At 31.6% G+C, this 18,377-nt stretch overlaps 1 protein-coding gene across 9 annotated transcripts in view; it reads right to left on the bottom strand.

Annotated features, from left to right (window-relative positions):
- Positions 1 to 3,472: 3,472 nt before the first annotated feature.
- Positions 3,473 to 18,377, bottom strand: part of LOC139502750 (alsin-like) — a 72,328-nt gene continuing 57,423 nt past the window's right edge. For all 9 annotated transcript variants that reach the window (XM_071292320.1, XM_071292318.1, XM_071292321.1 and 6 more), the window contains 10 exons: positions 18,089 to 18,237; positions 14,968 to 15,141; positions 13,750 to 13,876; positions 13,255 to 13,412; positions 12,828 to 12,953; positions 12,167 to 12,343; positions 11,641 to 11,748; positions 11,167 to 11,230; positions 9,176 to 9,358; positions 3,473 to 4,106 (listed from right to left, as the gene is read on the bottom strand). In XM_071292320.1, the coding sequence (XP_071148421.1) occupies positions 4,062 to 4,106; positions 9,176 to 9,358; positions 11,167 to 11,230; positions 11,641 to 11,748; positions 12,167 to 12,343; positions 12,828 to 12,953; positions 13,255 to 13,412; positions 13,750 to 13,876; positions 14,968 to 15,141; positions 18,089 to 18,237 (1,311 nt within the window). In that variant the 3' untranslated portion in view covers positions 3,473 to 4,061. The remainder of the gene's footprint in view (positions 4,107 to 9,175; positions 9,359 to 11,166; positions 11,231 to 11,640; positions 11,749 to 12,166; positions 12,344 to 12,827; positions 12,954 to 13,254; positions 13,413 to 13,749; positions 13,877 to 14,967; positions 15,142 to 18,088; positions 18,238 to 18,377) is intronic.

Below are 18,377 nucleotides of genomic sequence, written 5' to 3'. Positions count from 1 at the left end.
ATCTAACTCACAAAAGTTTTTTGTTATAAGATCACAATTGTAGAGAATTAGATCTTTGAATAATTGTAAAATAGCAGACCACAATCTCGGTCTATATCTTTATTTAAATTTACAAATTTTGAGACAGGAAAGTGATGCATTTGTAATATTATTCTTCTGAATTCAGATAATTATGCATTGTATTGTATTTCTTAAACTGTTTTAAAAAATACAGAACATTTTGTGTATATAATTTTTTTTTTCAACTGCGGCAAATAAGGGGAAGCAATTCATATTACCTTACTTTTACTACAAAATATTTCATGAATTAAAGGGGGGGCAAGGGGGGTCCCAATAACAGCAAAACAGCAAATTGATTTGGCTCATAACAGATAACAAGGAATTAAAATGGACAAAAACAGATAACAGTAAATGAAATATTAAAATAATTCGGTCTTTGACAAATCAGTATTTCTTATTACGGATATAATCCTTTGTAATGCATTCCATTTTTTAATGACTATGTTTTTAGTATTAATTTATGTATCTAGAATGTGTTTAAATTACTACTCAATATATTTTAATATTTTTTATACACTCGTTTACGGAACGTATTATGGTATACTGTTGTCCGTCTGTTGTCAACATGTCGGGTATTAACTCAAAAACTCTTTAACCATTTGCATTAAACTTTGGGAAATTGTTTATATCTATTGACGTGAGCTCCCTTCTTGGTTTTTTTTTTTTTATAAATTTTAGATTTTAAGTTTCTGGGTAATGGGTTTTTATTCAATAAAATTGGTGTTTTTTTCAGTTTTCTGATAATATCTCAAAAATGCTTTCACAAAGCAAGGAATTTTAATGAATTGTTTATATCTATTAACATGAGGTAACTTTTAATTTTTATAAATTTTAGATTTTACGTTTCCGAGTTAACGGGTTTTATTAATTAAAAAGGGGTGATTTTCCAGTTTTCAGACATTAACACAAAAATGTTGTCAGCAGTTCTCATGAAACGTTGGTGTATTGTTTATATATATTGACTGAAGCTCCCTTTGTTGCTAATAAAAAAAGTGACCTAAAAGAGTTTGAATATTCTGACTTTTTCTAAATGACCATTTAATGAGGCGAGTGAATTTTTCTTAATAAAACTATGAGGCAAAGTGGTATATAGGGTAGAAAAATCAAAAGCACCAATTATAAGCATGCAAATTTATCAAGTACTTCGAACGAATTTTGACACTCTAAAAGCAATTTATTCCACTATTTTCAAAGGCCTTATTTGAACAATTTTTTATCAGCTGAGGTTTTTGATTGTACCAAGTGTACTAGTAAGTAGAATACATAGTTTAGTAGGGAAACAATGGCTTGAAACGAAATAAATCTTTGTTTGTAATGAGTTATGTGCAGCTTCTGACCAAAGTTCATGGTTGGAACTTTCATTGTACAATGCATTTGGTTCTGCTTTGAAAACAATCACGGAGCTGAGTCTATTTACCATATTATATAAAAGGTTAAGTGGTTGTTAGGACCTAGTCCTTAATTGAGATCCTTGTTAGATATTCCTGGCCATTATGTTTTCCTTTTTGTCATATTAACAATTGTTTTAATTTAATATGATCGTACGGAAAACAAGGAACATTATTCTCATACAAAAAATTAAGATAATTCTAAATACACATTCATAAAAAAATGGAATTTATTACAAAGGATAATCATAAGATATACTTGAATTGTCCTGGACCTCACTTCTGTGATGGGTATATGTTAATGGAATCCTTCTCTGAATACGGGACAAACATATTAGTAGTGGTAGACCCCAATGGCCAATGATCTTCAATTTATACCGAATATTGACTGTCAAAAAAAATGCTAACATTCCAATTTTCAATAACAGTTAACAGCAAATACATTATCACAATAACAGATAACAAAAAAACTAAAAGCCCAATAACAGCTAACAAAGAATCAGACAATAACAGCTAACAGCAAATATATTTTCAAAATAACAGATAACAAAGAATTAAATTGCCCCATTACAGCATAACAGTTAAACCCCTTGCCCCCCCCCCCCCCCCCCCCCCCCTCATTAAACCACTTTCTGCAAAATATATGTTTGTATTGTTTCAGTATGTTGTTCATAGATAGTAACAGACTTGTTTTTCAGAGAAAAACCTTGTGTTGCAATTAGTTGCAGGTTGTTCACTAAATTGACTAGATTATAAAGTGTTAAAATTTCATAAGCCATTTATTATATAATCATAAGCAATATATATTGTACATGTATTTATATATGACATTAATATACACATGCTTTTACAATTAATAACTTTATACAGCTAAAGTAATGATCACAGAAAATTGTCTTTAAGACAAAAAAAAACAATTTATAAATAAATAAATATACAATATGCATCTATTATGATACCTAACAAAATGAGTTCATTTTTATTAACAACTATCAAAATTTGCATAAACACTAACAATTTCTGCATATGATGCTACATGTACATTAAATTAGGAAAAGAAATTAAAAAATAATCGAAGTAATAATACTTGGTTTAAACTTCTACTGTGGGCAAATCTTAAAATTGTTTTTAAACGTCATACATTTTTAACATAAAGCAAGTTTTGTTGAATAAAATTCAAACTTTTGTTTCAGTAAAAATTGCTGATGAAAAATATATTATTTTAATTAAACTAAACTTTATTCTACTTTTCTATTTTGCAAGAATTTCAGAAATGAGAGCAATTGCATTTACATGTCTTGAACCACATAAAATCACAAAAATATAAACAGTATTAAACTTGGTGTATAATATATGTCCTAACACTATCATAAACATTATCTCTGATTTAATCCATATATACTTTTGGTGATGACTGATGTCAAGTGATGCACAAAAAATTGATAAAAATTATTCTTATTTACTACCACCATACGACTATTTTTAATGTGTATAAATTTGATAAATTACAAAAGAATGTCCACAAATTATTACAGCCTGACAGAAGCTACAATACAGCTATTATAATATCAGACTTTTGAAATATCATTTGATAAGTTATTTTCTTTGTTTTCACTGTTTTAACATACAATTATTAATGATATTACTTTGCTTGCAATAAATTTAACATAACACAAAACAGGGGCAGATCCAGCCATTTAAAAAAAGGGGGGGGTGTTCCTAACCCAGGACAAAGGGGGGTTCCAACTACATGTCCCCATTCAAATGCATTGATCGTCCAAAAAAAGGGGGGGTTCCAACCCCCGGAACCCCCCTTCTGGATCCGCGCCTGACAAAAGCAAAGAAAATTGAAATATTTATCATTACAAGACAATAACTCCAGTATAAAATGTATTGTTTATTTGTCACATGGCCAACATCTATACTAAATGCTCTAAAAGTAGCTTGCTCTCCTATAGTTTCTGAGGTTCTGGGTTCTTTTCTAGTCTATCCTCTGTTGCCTGAGGTTCTCTGAGATTGTTCTATTCTGGGCAAGTTGAAACCAAAGACTTTAAAATTGGTATTTTCTGTTATTTGGCTAAGCTCATATTATAAGGAGTAAGAAAAAAAAAGACTGTTTAGCTCAAAAACAGAATATTAAAGGATTACATGCCTTCAACCATGATAAACATGTTGGTTGGTTGGTAAAAATAAATACACATAATAGATGCCCCAAGTTTAAATCTCTGTAAATTTCATTTTTTATGGTTCAAATGGTGTTACATGACAAGGTTTTGAACATAAACAAATCTAACAACAATAGCTTATGTTAAACTATGGTTATATTCATAGCTCACATGGTCTATAGGCCATAAAAACATGAGATGCAAACATTCTTACATAAAATTTTAGTTAAAAATCACATTCTAACATTAGATGCTCATGGAAAGGACATTCTTCAGAGGTAAACAAATCAATAATATCTTGTTTTTCTTTTGTCACTTAACAATAAATAATTCACACAATGGCAAGATAATAAGCACAAATAATACAGCTTGATATATGAATATCTAAAATTTGTTGCCATTTTCATATTTCTTGATTTTTCTATTATGTCACTTCTACTGACTTTTATTAGTGTGTTGGTATTTTCTCATTCTGGATTTGGTAATAACAAGCCTGAAAATGAGATAAAAAAATTGACTGTTAGTAACATGTTTGTTTGTATGTCTAACAGTCAGGGGAGTTACTTGTACAAGTGATTTTTAAAATCACTTTCTCAAGTGATATTTTCAACATAATAAGAGTTAATTCCCTTTCATTACTTTTTAAAAATCACTTCTACCAGTGATTAGAAATATTTTTTAAAATCACTCATTCAAGTGATTATTATTGTTTGGAAAATCTTTAATAAGAAACCAGGATTATCCCTCTCTTTCAGAGGACAACATCACAACAGGGGTCTTCTTGACATTAAAATAACTATAAAAAAGGTAAAAATAAATAAAAAAACTAACTTGTAAGCCCTGAGTAAAATTTATTTTCTGAGCAAAAAATAGCATTAGCAGTAGTACATGAATTACATGTTTTTCATAAAGCAGAGGTTTCAAACCACCAAAACTTAAAATATAAAAAAACAATTATTGCTGAGTTTGGCGGTAATATAAGCATTGTCTATATGTTGATAACATTTGGTTGAGGCAAATTTAAGTCAGAGAACAGAAACCAATTTTTGGACGAACAGACAGCATGGACAAGGGTGAAATTTAATGGCCCTACACTACAAATGGGCATAAAAAGGAACAGTAAGAACAATAATTATTAATAAACTTCAAATGCTTTGACCAAAAACAAACACAAACATTTTAACATACATTTGTCATGTTTGTAGAAAACTAAAGACCTGAGCAGTGATAAATAAGATTTTGCAGGTCATAATTATAATTTCTAGTGAAGTAAATTTATCATATGGAATATAATCATTCATAGTATTGATCACTCTGAAAATAAAACACTTCAAAGGGTGTCTTTCATCACATACATTTTGAAATAATGTATATCACTGGTACACATGATTTTAAATCACAGCACAGAGTTTTTTCATTCAATTAGAACGTAAATCACTTGTGGAAATGATTTAAAATCACTTTTGCAAATGATTTAAAATCACTTGTGCAAATGATTTAAAATCACTTAAGCAAATGATTTAAAATCACTGCACAGAGTGAATTAAAATTGGTGTTCATTTCTGATACCAGCAGTATTTTCAATTACTTTCTAGATGGTGAAAAACAGATTTTAATTCAAATTTAAAAAAAATAACTTTATATTTATCAATCATTTCAAATGTTTGTAAATCGTATAATTTCAGAGGGCTGAAACAAAATGTGTGGATTACAATAATTGAATCTTGGTAAAAAAGAGGTTCTTGACTGCTGAATCTTGTTATTTTTTGCTTAAATCTTTCTTCAATGATTATTTTTGCTTTTCTATATATATTTATAATGAGTGGCTTAAAAATATCATTTAAACCATTTAAATGTTCTTTAATGAATTGGTAGCCATGTTTGTTGATGGATCAAAACTTCAGTCACCTAAAAAGGGGGGATGAATCGAGTGACTTTAATTTACTGTTCCTTCAGAGTGATTTCAATAGAACACTGGTTAAGAAGTGATTTCTGATTGGAAACCCCTCCATTGTTAGACATCCAATATCAGAATATTAATCTTTTTATTTAATGACCAGGACTAATCATTGATTCAACTCCATTGCAGGTTGTCAAATTTTGCAGATCTAGATCATTTCAATCTTTTTGTCAGAATATAACTATTTCAACAAATTCAAATTCAGATAACTTTTTTGTTGTAATCTGGTTCAGCAAGGGGTCCTGCTGTCCAGCACAAGATCATTTACGAAGGAAATCGGATCAAATCTATATTTTTTATGCCCCACTTACGATAGTAGAGGGGCATTATGTTTTTTGGTCTGTGCATTAATCCGTCTGTCTGTACCATGAATAAATGCATTGCATTTTTGTCAGGAACTACTTGCCAAGGATTTCAAAATTTGGTGTTAGGATTTATAGAAGTCAGCTACTTGTATACATTGTACCCAGTGATGTGTTTTCCAAATTCATCATTATGAATTCAGGGAAAGAAGAAGTCATTATCATCACTGTAAAAGTGTTTGGATTTGTTGGTATATATCACCATTATCACTGACAAGGTCAATTGGCTATAAATACCTTGTGTGCTATAAATGGTAAGGAACATGTGTACTAAGTTTTAAGTTGATTAGACTTCAGCTTCATCAAAAACTACCTTGACCAAAAACTTTAACCTGAAGTGGGATGAACGGATGCAAAGACGAATGGAGGAACAGACGGACTGACGGATGGACAGACAGAGGTAAAACAGTTTACCCCCCCTCCAAGTTTTTAAAGCAAGATTCAACGCTATAGCTACTAGGGTTTAGAATAATAAAAATCACTTGTAATCATAATGGTTTAATCATTGCACAGTATGAGACCTTCATTATGGTCAAATCCTATGTTTTTATACTGCTATGCATGCTTTTTCAATAAAAGTTTGACATCACAATGCATTTTTTATAGTTAGGAAAACCCATGCATGAGACCAGTATAAATAATAATGAAAATCACTTGTATAAATTATTTCAAATCATTGCATAAAAAAATATAAATCACTTGTACAAATGATTTTAAATCATTGCACTGAGTGATTTACATGAATTAATATAAATCACTTGTACAGCTGATTTCAAATCACTGCACAGTGATTTTCAGTAATAGTTATGGTCAGATCATATATTAACAGTTTTCTTACTTATGAATTCGTACAATGCATGCTTTTGCTATGGAAATTGTGATGTCAAAATACATTCATTAAAAATAGTAAGAAAACCCATAAGACCAGGATAAATAATAGTGTTAATCACTTGTACAAATGATTTTAAATCACTGTACAGAGTGATTTCTGTGATGGTACAAATGATCTTGCTGCACAATGATTTTTAATAATTTGATATAACATGCATAAATCAGGATGTTAGATCAATTAAAACAAAAATGCAGACTCCCATTGATGTACAAGATCGTCAACAACAAAGAAGTGTACCTCCTATTAGACCAACTAGAGTATCTAGCAGGGGTGGATCTAGCCATTTTAAATTGGGGATCCAACTATGTCCCCATTCAAATGCATTGATTGGCCAAAAAGGGGGGGTCCCATCCCCAGAGGTTGCCACAGCACAGTCATCAGTGGAGGATCCAGAACTTTCATAAAAGGGGGGGGGGGGGGCTCCAGTCATGCGTCAGTGATCCCCTATATAATCACCAAATTTTTCCCACAAATCATTTGCAAATCAGGCCCTCCCCTGGATCCACCTATCGTCATTTGAGACATTCAAAACACAAATGAACAATCTCACAAAATATAAATAAACATTTGTTTTTATCCTGTATTAACCAAACAGAACCAAGTTGCCAGTATATATAGAAAGTTGAATGTGGACAGTATACACAGAAAAACATGTAAATTATTTGTTTACCATCTTTGATAAAAGAACATTATCTTGGCATGTAAGTTGTTATGGAGTTTGTTCATAAAGATCTGCTTTATTAAGTCTGAATTTATCAAATAAATATTTAATATTTTTGTTTGCAGTGTGAAGAAATTATGAAATTATAATAAATCAAGAAGGCACACAATGATTTCATATTTTTATTATTGTGCCAAAAATTTCTGACAATTCTGATTTACATGATTTTGTTTCAAACTTTTTAAGTCGTCCGGAGTTATTCCCCTTTAAGTTAATTTCTTTCCCCAAAAATCACTTGCTGAAATGATCTTTTGTATCTGAATAAAAATATCACTCATTGAAGTGATTTAAAATCTTCAGAAGGTCCAATTTTCAAACCACGCAAGTACTTATATTTCTATCGAGAGTACATATTTTTTTCAACGTCAAAATGTAGTTTAAATGTTGAAGTTTATTGGAAAAATATTCACAGTACCAGCAAAAATCTTATAAAATCCCCAGACTATAAATATTTCAAGGCTATTTTTAGTCATTTTCAAGTAATTTTTGCAAATTCCTTTATTTTGTCAATGTTTACAGTGTTTCCTACCATATCTTTGGAAAACCATGTAGTTTAGGAACAATCTCTCAAAATTACAACGAGCTACAAATTGGGGGAAGTTCAAATTTTCAAGTTTTTATACCTATAGCTATGTTTCTAAGCAAAAATAAAAAATCACTCAAATAAGTGATTTTAAAAAATCACTTGTACAAGTAACTCCCCTGACTGTCTAATACTACTGTTCAAAGAAGATACTGAAAAGACTGCGCTTCAGTTGAGAAGAAATTTACCAAAGGAATGTATCTAACCTCAGAATACTTGTCATTTATGTTATATAACAGATTTTATTTGTGTCTCATTTTTGTCTTTCTGAATAATATTATAGGATTAAACGTTTTTTTAAAGGAATTTATTGGTGTATAAACTCGACCAATTCACTCACAAACAAGGACTTTTATGATATGTTTGTGAGTGACTTGGTCCAGTTTATACACCAATAAATTCCTATAAAAAGGCGTTTAATCCTTATAATTCTTTAAAATTGGAAATAGGGAAAACATGTTTTCACACTCGGGTGTTTCTCACTGCATTGAAGACCTGTTGGTGACCTTCTGCTGTTGTCTGCTTTATGGTTGGGTTGTTGTCTCTTTGACACATTCCCCATTTCCATTCTCAATTTTATATCAACATATTCCCAAATATGTTGATCGTATAAGAATTATTCACTATTGGTAGATACACATCTATGCGATATGTAAACATGTAAACATATTGAGTAAGCAACTTCAGTTTTCATGCACAAAAAACACAACAGACTTCTTTCATTGATGGCCTTATAAAATTATAAAAAAAAAACACACACACTTTGAACATTTAAAATACTAAGGTTTTTCTACCTCAGGAATAGATTACCTTACCTGTTTTTGGCAAAACTTTTAGGAATTTTTGGTCCTCAATGCTCCTTAACTGCATACTTTATTTGGCCTTTTAAACTTTTTTTATTCAAGCGTCACTGACGAGTTTTTTTGTAGATGAAATGCACATCTGGCAAAAACCAAACATTTCATTCCAGGAATTTATGAGGAGTTAATTTCCAAGATTAAAAAAAAAAATCAATACATCAATTGACTGACAAGGCAAACTTACATAAAGAGTTGTGAACATTATTCCAAGTTCTCCATTCTCTAAATATCTTTCCATCAAATCATCAATAAAATGTACTTCAGCTCCAAGATGCCTGATTTTAGACCTCACAACCACATACTGGAAGATTGGAAAAAGTTCATCCATACACCATATGTGCTCTTCCCCTAAAGTTGTCTGAACAGTCTAAAAATACATAACAACCTGATTAAAGTATAGATTTTAGTGTCCATATTTGGCTTTATGAATTTTGTGGTTACAAAACATACATAAAACCAACATAACTCTATTGAATTTTTCATATTTTGTCTGAAAAAAAGTACCATATACATGAGGAGCTGTATAAAGTATAGACATGAGTTCATCATTGTAGACAAATGATCACTTTATGTGACATAATAAGATTCCTGCTCCGTTGTGTTACTGTCTCCTTGTCACAAATCCTACGTGATATCATGTTCTATTCATAGATCCCTTAAGCTTATCATGTTCTATTCATAGATCCCTTAAGCTTATCATGTTCTATTCATAGATCCCTTAAGCTTATCATGTTCTATTCATAGATCCCTTAAGCTTATCATGTTCTATTCATAGATCCCTTAAGCTTATCATGTTCTATTCATAGATCCCTTAAGTTTATCATGTTCTATTCATAGATCCCTTAAGCTTATCATGTTCTATTCATAGATCCCTTAAGCTTATCATGTTCTATTCATAGATCCCTTAAGTTTATCATGTTCTATTCATAGATCCCTTAAGCTTATCATGTTCATAGATCCCTTAAGCTTATCATGTTCTATTCATAGATCCCTTAAGCTTATCATGTTCTATTCATAGATCCCTTAAGCTTATCATGTTCTATTCATAGATCCCTTAAGCTTATCATGTTCTATTCATAGATCCCTTAAGTTTATCATGTTCTATTCATAGATCCCTTAAGCTTATCATGTTCTATTCATAGATCCCTTAAGCTTATCATGTTCTATTCATAGATCCCTTAAGCTTATCATGTTCTATTCATAGATCCCTTAAGTTTATCATGTTCTATTCATAGATCCCTTAAGCTTATCATGTTCATAGATCCCTTAAGCTTATCATGTTCACTAACAACTATAAATGTATAAACCAGGAACATTGAATGGTTAATAATTACACTGTATACCACATATATGCTTGTTAAGGATTGATAGGTAGATAACAACTGTGTTGTTCACATGCTCTCTATCATAAATATACAACTTATAGAAATTTTTTAATCAAAACAAATTCAAACATTTAATCAACTTATGGTTCCTGGATTTTAGCTTTGAAATATATTTTTAAGAAGTTAATGCTTCTTTTTTACAGTTACATCTGTTTAAAATTTTCTATTCTAGCATGTGTTGTATTTTAGTGTACCAGGTCAGTTTGCGGGACCGCAAAAAATCATTTTATGAAAATTGCAAAGAGTTAGGTTTTCCAAAAGTAAAACTGGCATTTTAATCTTTAAAACACTATTTGTATATACCATTTCCTGTAATCGCAATTAATTTTGTTATTTGTCCAACAATTGTGATTAGAAAGTGGGTCTTATTGTGGTCTAAGCGTGACGCGGGATTGCCGATTTGTTATAAGTGGGACACGTGAAAGTCAAATTGTTGTGGCGTGAAAATGGGAAATGAGGTCTAGTGGGACCCGAGAAATGACAAAAAAATGAGAATTTCTTACGTACATAGTGTAAGCGGGATACGGGAATCTGACAAAACAGTAAGCGATTGCTGATTTGTTGTAAGCGGGACACGTGAAAGTCAAATTGTTGTAGCGTGAAAACGGGAAATGAGGTCTAGCGGGACCCGGGAAATGACAAAAAAATGAGAATTTCTTATGTACATAGTTTAAGAGGGATACGGGAATCTGACAAAACAGTAAGCGGGATCCAGGATCGGAACCCCCCAATGAGACCCCCTAGAAATGTTCATATATTTTTTTTATTTTCAGTTTACTGAACGACATACCTCAGTTATTTCTGTAAAAGAGTCTCTTATTACTTGTAACTTTTCTTTTGGACTAAATGCAGTACTGAAATATATGATAAAACATTTAGAATTCCTGGATCAAGTGATATTGAACAAGTTCATGATATTCATTCAAATCAAAAAGAATTGTGTAGCATTAAATTATTCTTAGAAACGTTTTACTTGCCATTTGATTGTCTCCATAATCATTTTATGTTTTATCTCTGTTCTTTATTGTTATTAATTCAATTATGACATAAAAACTTGAACTATGAAAAGAAACCTGTTCACATTATTTTCCAATGAAATTTCCATTGTAAACAAATAGACAAGTATCTGGATGGGGTTTCTTAATTTTTGTATTGTTTATCTTTTTAGGCAATTTTTGTATTCTTCATATTTTCTGCCTTTTTTCTGTCCTTTGGCCCAACATTCTCTACTCTGTCAAACCCAACTTACATCTGACATACTGACCTGATTTGTTGAAGTCTTTCTATTGCAATAACATAACAATGGTCCCTTATGTTTGACAATGAGGAACTTCTCTTGCTGAAAAAACTTTCATCTAACAACCAAAACTTCCTGAAGAAATAAAATGAATTTTTTTAAAGGGAGGTAAGTCATGATACTATTACAATTTAACAAAATATAACTGACATATTTAACTCGATTTACAGCTTAGACTATGTGAAAGCAAAAGAGTAATACTTTTCCATTTTAAATCCATCCTACTTGCCACAGTTTATTTTCATTTCCCAATCATACAGTATGGATGCTAACCTGAAACCTGAAACAATTAATTCTTTACATCAGAAACAGTCCTTTCTCCTCTCCTCCCCCCCAAAAAAACGACCCAAAAACTGATACCTGACACAACAAACAGCACTAATTTGGATTAAAAAAATCTTCTGAGCCTGGTTAATTATGTTACATATTCATTGACACAGATAAGAAATTATTTTTCAATGGTCACTTTAATTTACAAAAGATAAAAACTTACTGATCAACTCCAAGATAAGCCATCAAAGCCACATCTCCTTGTTTATTTAATTTCTGCACTCTTTCCCAATATTTCTCATCCACTTTGTCATTGTGTAGGGCATAAAGGTCAAACAAAGGGGGATAAATCTTTGGCAGTAAAATAGGATGTAATAAACCTCCTGCAGACACAACCTGTCTGTAAAATAAAAGGTTAAAAGGTCACATTAGTGCAATGAATTTAAAACAATGTCAAAAGGTCATATAAGACCAACAAGTACAACAATAACCAATTATGATAGGACATTGTGATCATTAATATACAAATTTTGGCAATGAAAACACATGAAAACACAAATTCAGCAAAAAACAAATTATATCAGTTTTCGTGACTAAAAATTAAAGCAATTGCCTATCATACTTTTTAAGCATTTAATAACACATTAACTGAATAATGGATTGAAGTATGATTTCTTTAGTATAAAATTTGAAATATTTCATTTAATTTAATTCAATGGGATATGTTTAATATGTGAATGTGTCCTGCTTGATGTGAAAACAACAAATGGGTAAGTCTTTAAAAATGTCATAATATTGGTAAACTGGTTTGGAACTATGTCACATAAATTATACACATTAATTTTAAATATCAGTTTATGACAGCCATAATCACGTTAACCTACTTTTCACTTTTTGTAGACTGAAGGGCAATAACTCCGTCTGTCTCGTCATCACTGTCAATATCAACATATTTCTCTGATCGGATTTGTAGAGGGCCTCCATTCTGAGGTAAATCTGGGAATAATATTCTGAAAAGAAACGAAAGAATAATCAAGAAAAAGAAATTAAATCATACAAATACCAATCATGATGCCTTTTTTAAGGGTATTTTATAATCTTAAGAGTGAAAGGGGTCTAAATTAAAATCTATTATTATTCTTAATAACTTTTCAAAAGGTAGTTTAAATCATGACCTTCTCAAATATATAATGAAAAGTATGGGTCCCCATGCTTTTTTTCACGCTACAGGTTTGTGAATCTTGACTTTTAAGTCTTTTATAGTATTTTTTGCCTTGCCCTGGCCATGGGAGTATGGGTTTGTCAACCAACCTAACGGTGAGGTAAATCCTCTTCACATAAGAATTAACTTCTGCTACAGCATGATTGAGAAGTCGTGGATGTGCTCCGACACCAACATAAGCTGCCCTAAAGACATCCACAAGTCCATCCATCAGCTTACCAAGAGGGTGAAATGAAATCTCAAATGCCTGGAAATAAATAAAAGTATCATCAGACCATCTCGAAGTTTACAGCAGGGAAACAGTTTTCAGGTAGACACAGAATCAAATGTTCAACAAATGATACATTTTGTATTATGTTGTAATCAGACATTGACAAAATAATAAAATCAAATAACCACAAAAATGTATTATGTTTTCTGATAAAAGGCCTTGAAAAAAATAAATAGGACCATTTGTTCACCATATAAACAAAGCATATGAAAGATGTTTGATACTATATACTTAATAGTGCTTGTCTGACCGAGGTTGTGCACAACATGGGCCAGATTTAAACCTTGTGATACACCAAGGTACAATTCCTTACCCTGTCCAAATATCTCTTAATATCATTATAATATTCTGTGGTCAACATCCCTTTATCATGTGGTGGAATCTTTTCTATTTCTTCAACAAACGATCCCTGGAATTTTTTCCATTTACTGGACAAATTTCTAAATAGAAAAGATTAATTGGTAAATATGCAAATTATACACAAAGATTTAAAATTGGTAAAAAATTATAAATGGAAACATTTCAAAGTGATTCTCAAAAGAGGGGCGTAAAGGGAGGGTATCTGCACGGAAGAACATGAAATAAAGTTTTCTATTACACGATGAGCGAATAATTAATAATTTGATCTTCTTACCGATTTTAAGAAACACGATGATTAACGAACCTTTTTCACAACTGCACGTGAAATAAAAATTGCAAAACATGTTGCACAAAATAACCCTTTATCACCCTCTCTGAAGTGACATGTGGTCATTTATAAAAGCGCTGAGGGTCATTTAAAAATAATGTATTTGTTCCCTGTGTGCATTTAGCAGGTGCTTGCCTAATACAGAAATAATATATAAGGAATAAAATTGAAAATGGAAATGGGGAATGTGTCAAAGCGACAACAACCTGACCATAGAGCAGACAACAGCCGAAGGCCACCAATGGGTCTTCAATGTAGCGAGAAATTCCCGACACATATTTGTAGGATTGAACAGTGGTTGCATGACAATATTTGTTCATCAATATGTCCTATTATTCAGATAGATTTGGTTGTATTTGAAAGTTTTTAATTGAAACAGTTTAGAAATATTCATTTAAAGAGCATACAATTTGTCCAAAACTGTGACACACTAAATCTTTGTACAAATACTAATATCAGCCATACTTACACTACATTTTTGTACAAAGACTAATATCACCTTTATATGTCAACTCAATATTTTTAAACTACAATTGCATTTCCTCCTTATTATTAAAAGTTTGATTCTCCTTATATACTAGTGTTACAATCTAACAATCTTATTTCTATGTTTAGTGAACCCTGTTATCGGTGTCAAAACTGCAATTTGGCATACAATTTTAATGTTTCTCATCATAATATACATAAGTACTTATTTTCAAGTTGATATGACTACAGCTTCATAATAAAAGACAATAACCAAAAACTTAAGCCTGATAAAGGACAGACAGACTAAACACATAATGTTCTTCTTCTTTTTAAGGAGGGGCATAAAAGACTAATTTAAAACCTAAAGTGGCATACCTTGTCTTCATCTCATGTAAAACTTGTCGACCTTTTGACACCATCACAGCCACGCCTTCCCATGCTTTGTTAGTGTTTGGCTTAGCTTGACCTTTGACCCCTAACACGGTGCGACATTGCACGAACATTCCTTCCCATTTTTTGTCAGCTGGAACAGACATCTTTCCATAATGGCTGAAATAGATGCAAATTCATATACAGTCAGGGGTCTTACTGAAACAAGTAACTCAAAATTTTCTAAAGTAGTTATGTTGAAAACTATGTTAATTTTAATGTTACTTGTACATGTAATTTTTCTAAAAATCATTTTTAAAGGTGTCCAATCATACAGATTTTACTAGCTTCAATAATTTTCATAGACATCTGGTTAGGCACGACATCAAAAGATCGATGTAGGATAAAAAACTTAAATCAAATAGTTTGGGGTGGGGGGTTAAACTTCTGCAAGTCTTGTATATGTAAAATCGATTTTTACATATATCCCTATTGGTCAATCAATTTTTCCCAAATTAAGTTAAGAGGGGGGAGGGGGGGTCAATGAAAAAACTATGTGAATTAAGTTTTTTTATCCTACGTTGAACTTTTGATGTCGTCCCTTATTTAACCCATGAAACATTAAGACTAATCTCCTGAAACACTAAATGCCTTTCTGTTGTCCATTTCATATCGATACTTCTGGGTAAAAGATAAGTCTCTTATGGCTATCAAAATACTAGTTTCATTGAAAGTCTTGAGTGACAGATATAAATAGAGTTAAAACATTTTTGGAAGTGACCTATACAAAAATTATCTTACAAATCTTAATTGCGGAAATGTCTGCACCTGTCCTAAGTCAGGAATCTGATGTACAGTAGTTGTCGTTTGTTTATGTAATTTATAAGTGTTTCTTTTTTCTTGTTTTTTATATAGATTAGACTGTTGGTTTTCCCATTTGAATGGTTTAACACCAGTAATTTTGGGGCCCTTTATAGCTTATTGTTCGGTGTGAGCCAATGCTCCGTGTTGAAGGCCGTACATTGACCTATACTGGTTTACTTTTATAAACTTTTATTTAGATGGAGGGTTGTCTCATTGGCACTCACACCACATCTTCCTATATCTAATGATTTTTTATAGCTTGAAGGTAATTTGAACTTTCATGGAAGTTGTCTCATGTCAATCTTACCACATCTCCTTTCCTTTCCTTAATATTAATTCAATGTAGTTTGCACTCTCACAAATTCTGCATCCAAGACTATAAGAAATTGTTCAAAACCCAAACTAGAGGCTCTAAAGAGCCTGTGTCGCTCACCTTGGTCTATGTGAATATTAAACAAAGGACGCAGATGGATTCATGACAAAATTGTGTTTTGGTGATGGTGATGTGTTTGTACATCTTACTTTACTGAACATTCTTACTGCTTACAATTATCTCTATTTATAATGAACTTGGCCCAGTAGTTTCAGAGGAGAAGATTTTTGTAAAAGATAACTAAGATTTACGAAAAATGGTTAAAAATTGACTATAAAGGGCAATAACTCCTAAAGGGGTCAACTGACCATTTCGGTCATGTTGACTTATTTGTAGATCTTACTTTGCTGACATTTATTGCTTTTTACAGTTTATCTCTATCTGTAATAATATTCAAGATAATAACCAAAAACAGCAAAATTTCCTTAAAATTACCAATTCAGGAGCAGCAACCCAACAACTGGTTGTCCGATTCATCTGAAAATTTCAGGGCAGATAGATCTTGACCTGATTTACAATTTTACTTCATGTCAGATTTACTTTAAATACTTTGGTTTTTGAGTTATAAGCCAAAAACTGAATTTTACCCCTATGTTCTATTTTTAGCCGTGGTGGCCATCTTGGTTGGTTGGCCTGGTCACGCCACAAATTTTTTAACTATATACCCCAATGATGATTGTGGCCAAGTTTGGTTTAATTTGGCCCAGTAGTTTCAGAGGAAAAGATTTTTGTAATAAGATTACTAAGATTTACGAAAAATGGTTAAAAATTGACTATAAAGGGCAATAACTCCTAAAGGGGTTAACTGACCATTTCAATCATGTTGACTTATTTGTAAATCTTACTTTGCTCAACATTATTGCTGTTTACAGTTTATCTCTATCTATAATAATATTCAAGATAATAACCAAAAACAGCAAAATTTCCTTAAAATTACCAATTCAGGGGCAGCAACCCAACAACAGGTTGTCCGATTCATCTGAAAATTTCAGGGCAGATAGATCTTGACCTGATAATCAATTTTATTCCTATCAGATTAGCTCTAAATGCTTTGGTTTTTGAGTCATAAGCCAAAAACTGCATTTTACCCCTATGTTCTATTTTTAGCTGTGGCGGCCATCTTGGTTGGTTGGCCGGGTCACGCCACACATTTTTTAAACTAAATACCCTAATGATGATTGTGGACAAGTTTGGTTAAATTTGTCTCAGTAGTTTCAGAGGAGAAGATTTTTGTACAAGATAACAAAACTTCACGAAAAATTGACAAAAAATGACTATAAAGGGCAATAACTCCTTAAGGGGTCAACTGACCATTTTGGTAATGTTGACTTTTTTGTAGATCTTACTTTGCTGAACATTATTGCTATTTACAGTTTATCTCTATCTATAATTATATTCAAGATAATAACCAAAAACGGTGAAATTTCCTTAAAATGACCAATTTTGGGGCAGCAACCCAACAACAGGTTGTCTGATTTATCTGAAAATTTCAGGGCAGATAGATCTTGACCTGATAAACAATTTTACCCGATGTCAGATTTGCTCTAAATGCTTTGGTTTTTGATTTATAAGCCAAAAACTGCATTTTACCCCTATGTTCTATTTTTAGCCATGGCGGCCATCTTGGTTGGTTGGCGGGGTCACGCCACACATTTTTTAAACTAGATACCCCAATGATGATTGTGGCCAAGTTTGGTTTAATTTGGCCCAGCAGTTTCAGAGGAGAAGATTTTTGTAAAAGTTAACGACGCCGGACGCCGGACGCAAAGTGATGGGAAAAGCTCACTTGGCCCTTCGGGCCAGGTGAGCTAATAACTTTCTCTTGAACAAAAATTAACCTACAATAAAATCACATTTTAAGAGACAATGACTTTAGCTAATATAATTTACCTTGATGGAATTTGTACTTTAAGTTTTGCCTTCTTTGTTTCCTGTTGTCCATCTGACTTTTTGAACATGCCATTTATTTTTAATCCTTCATTCCAAGAGCCAGAGAAAATCCCTTCTATTGAATCTCCTGTCGGCATTATCAGTTTTCCCTTTAAAATATTTATATTTGTTTAAACCATAGATCTCAAATACATTTTTTGGTAATCTTTTCAAAAACTACTATTATTAAGAGAAAAGAGGGATTAATATACATCATGTATCTGTCGAGGTTTTTTATATACAAAATCTA

Source organism: Mytilus edulis, chromosome 14 (genome assembly GCF_963676685.1).
Source record: "Mytilus edulis chromosome 14, xbMytEdul2.2, whole genome shotgun sequence".
Taxonomy (NCBI): domain Eukaryota; kingdom Metazoa; phylum Mollusca; class Bivalvia; order Mytilida; family Mytilidae; genus Mytilus; species Mytilus edulis.
This window is presented reverse-complemented; position numbering and strand designations above follow the sequence as displayed.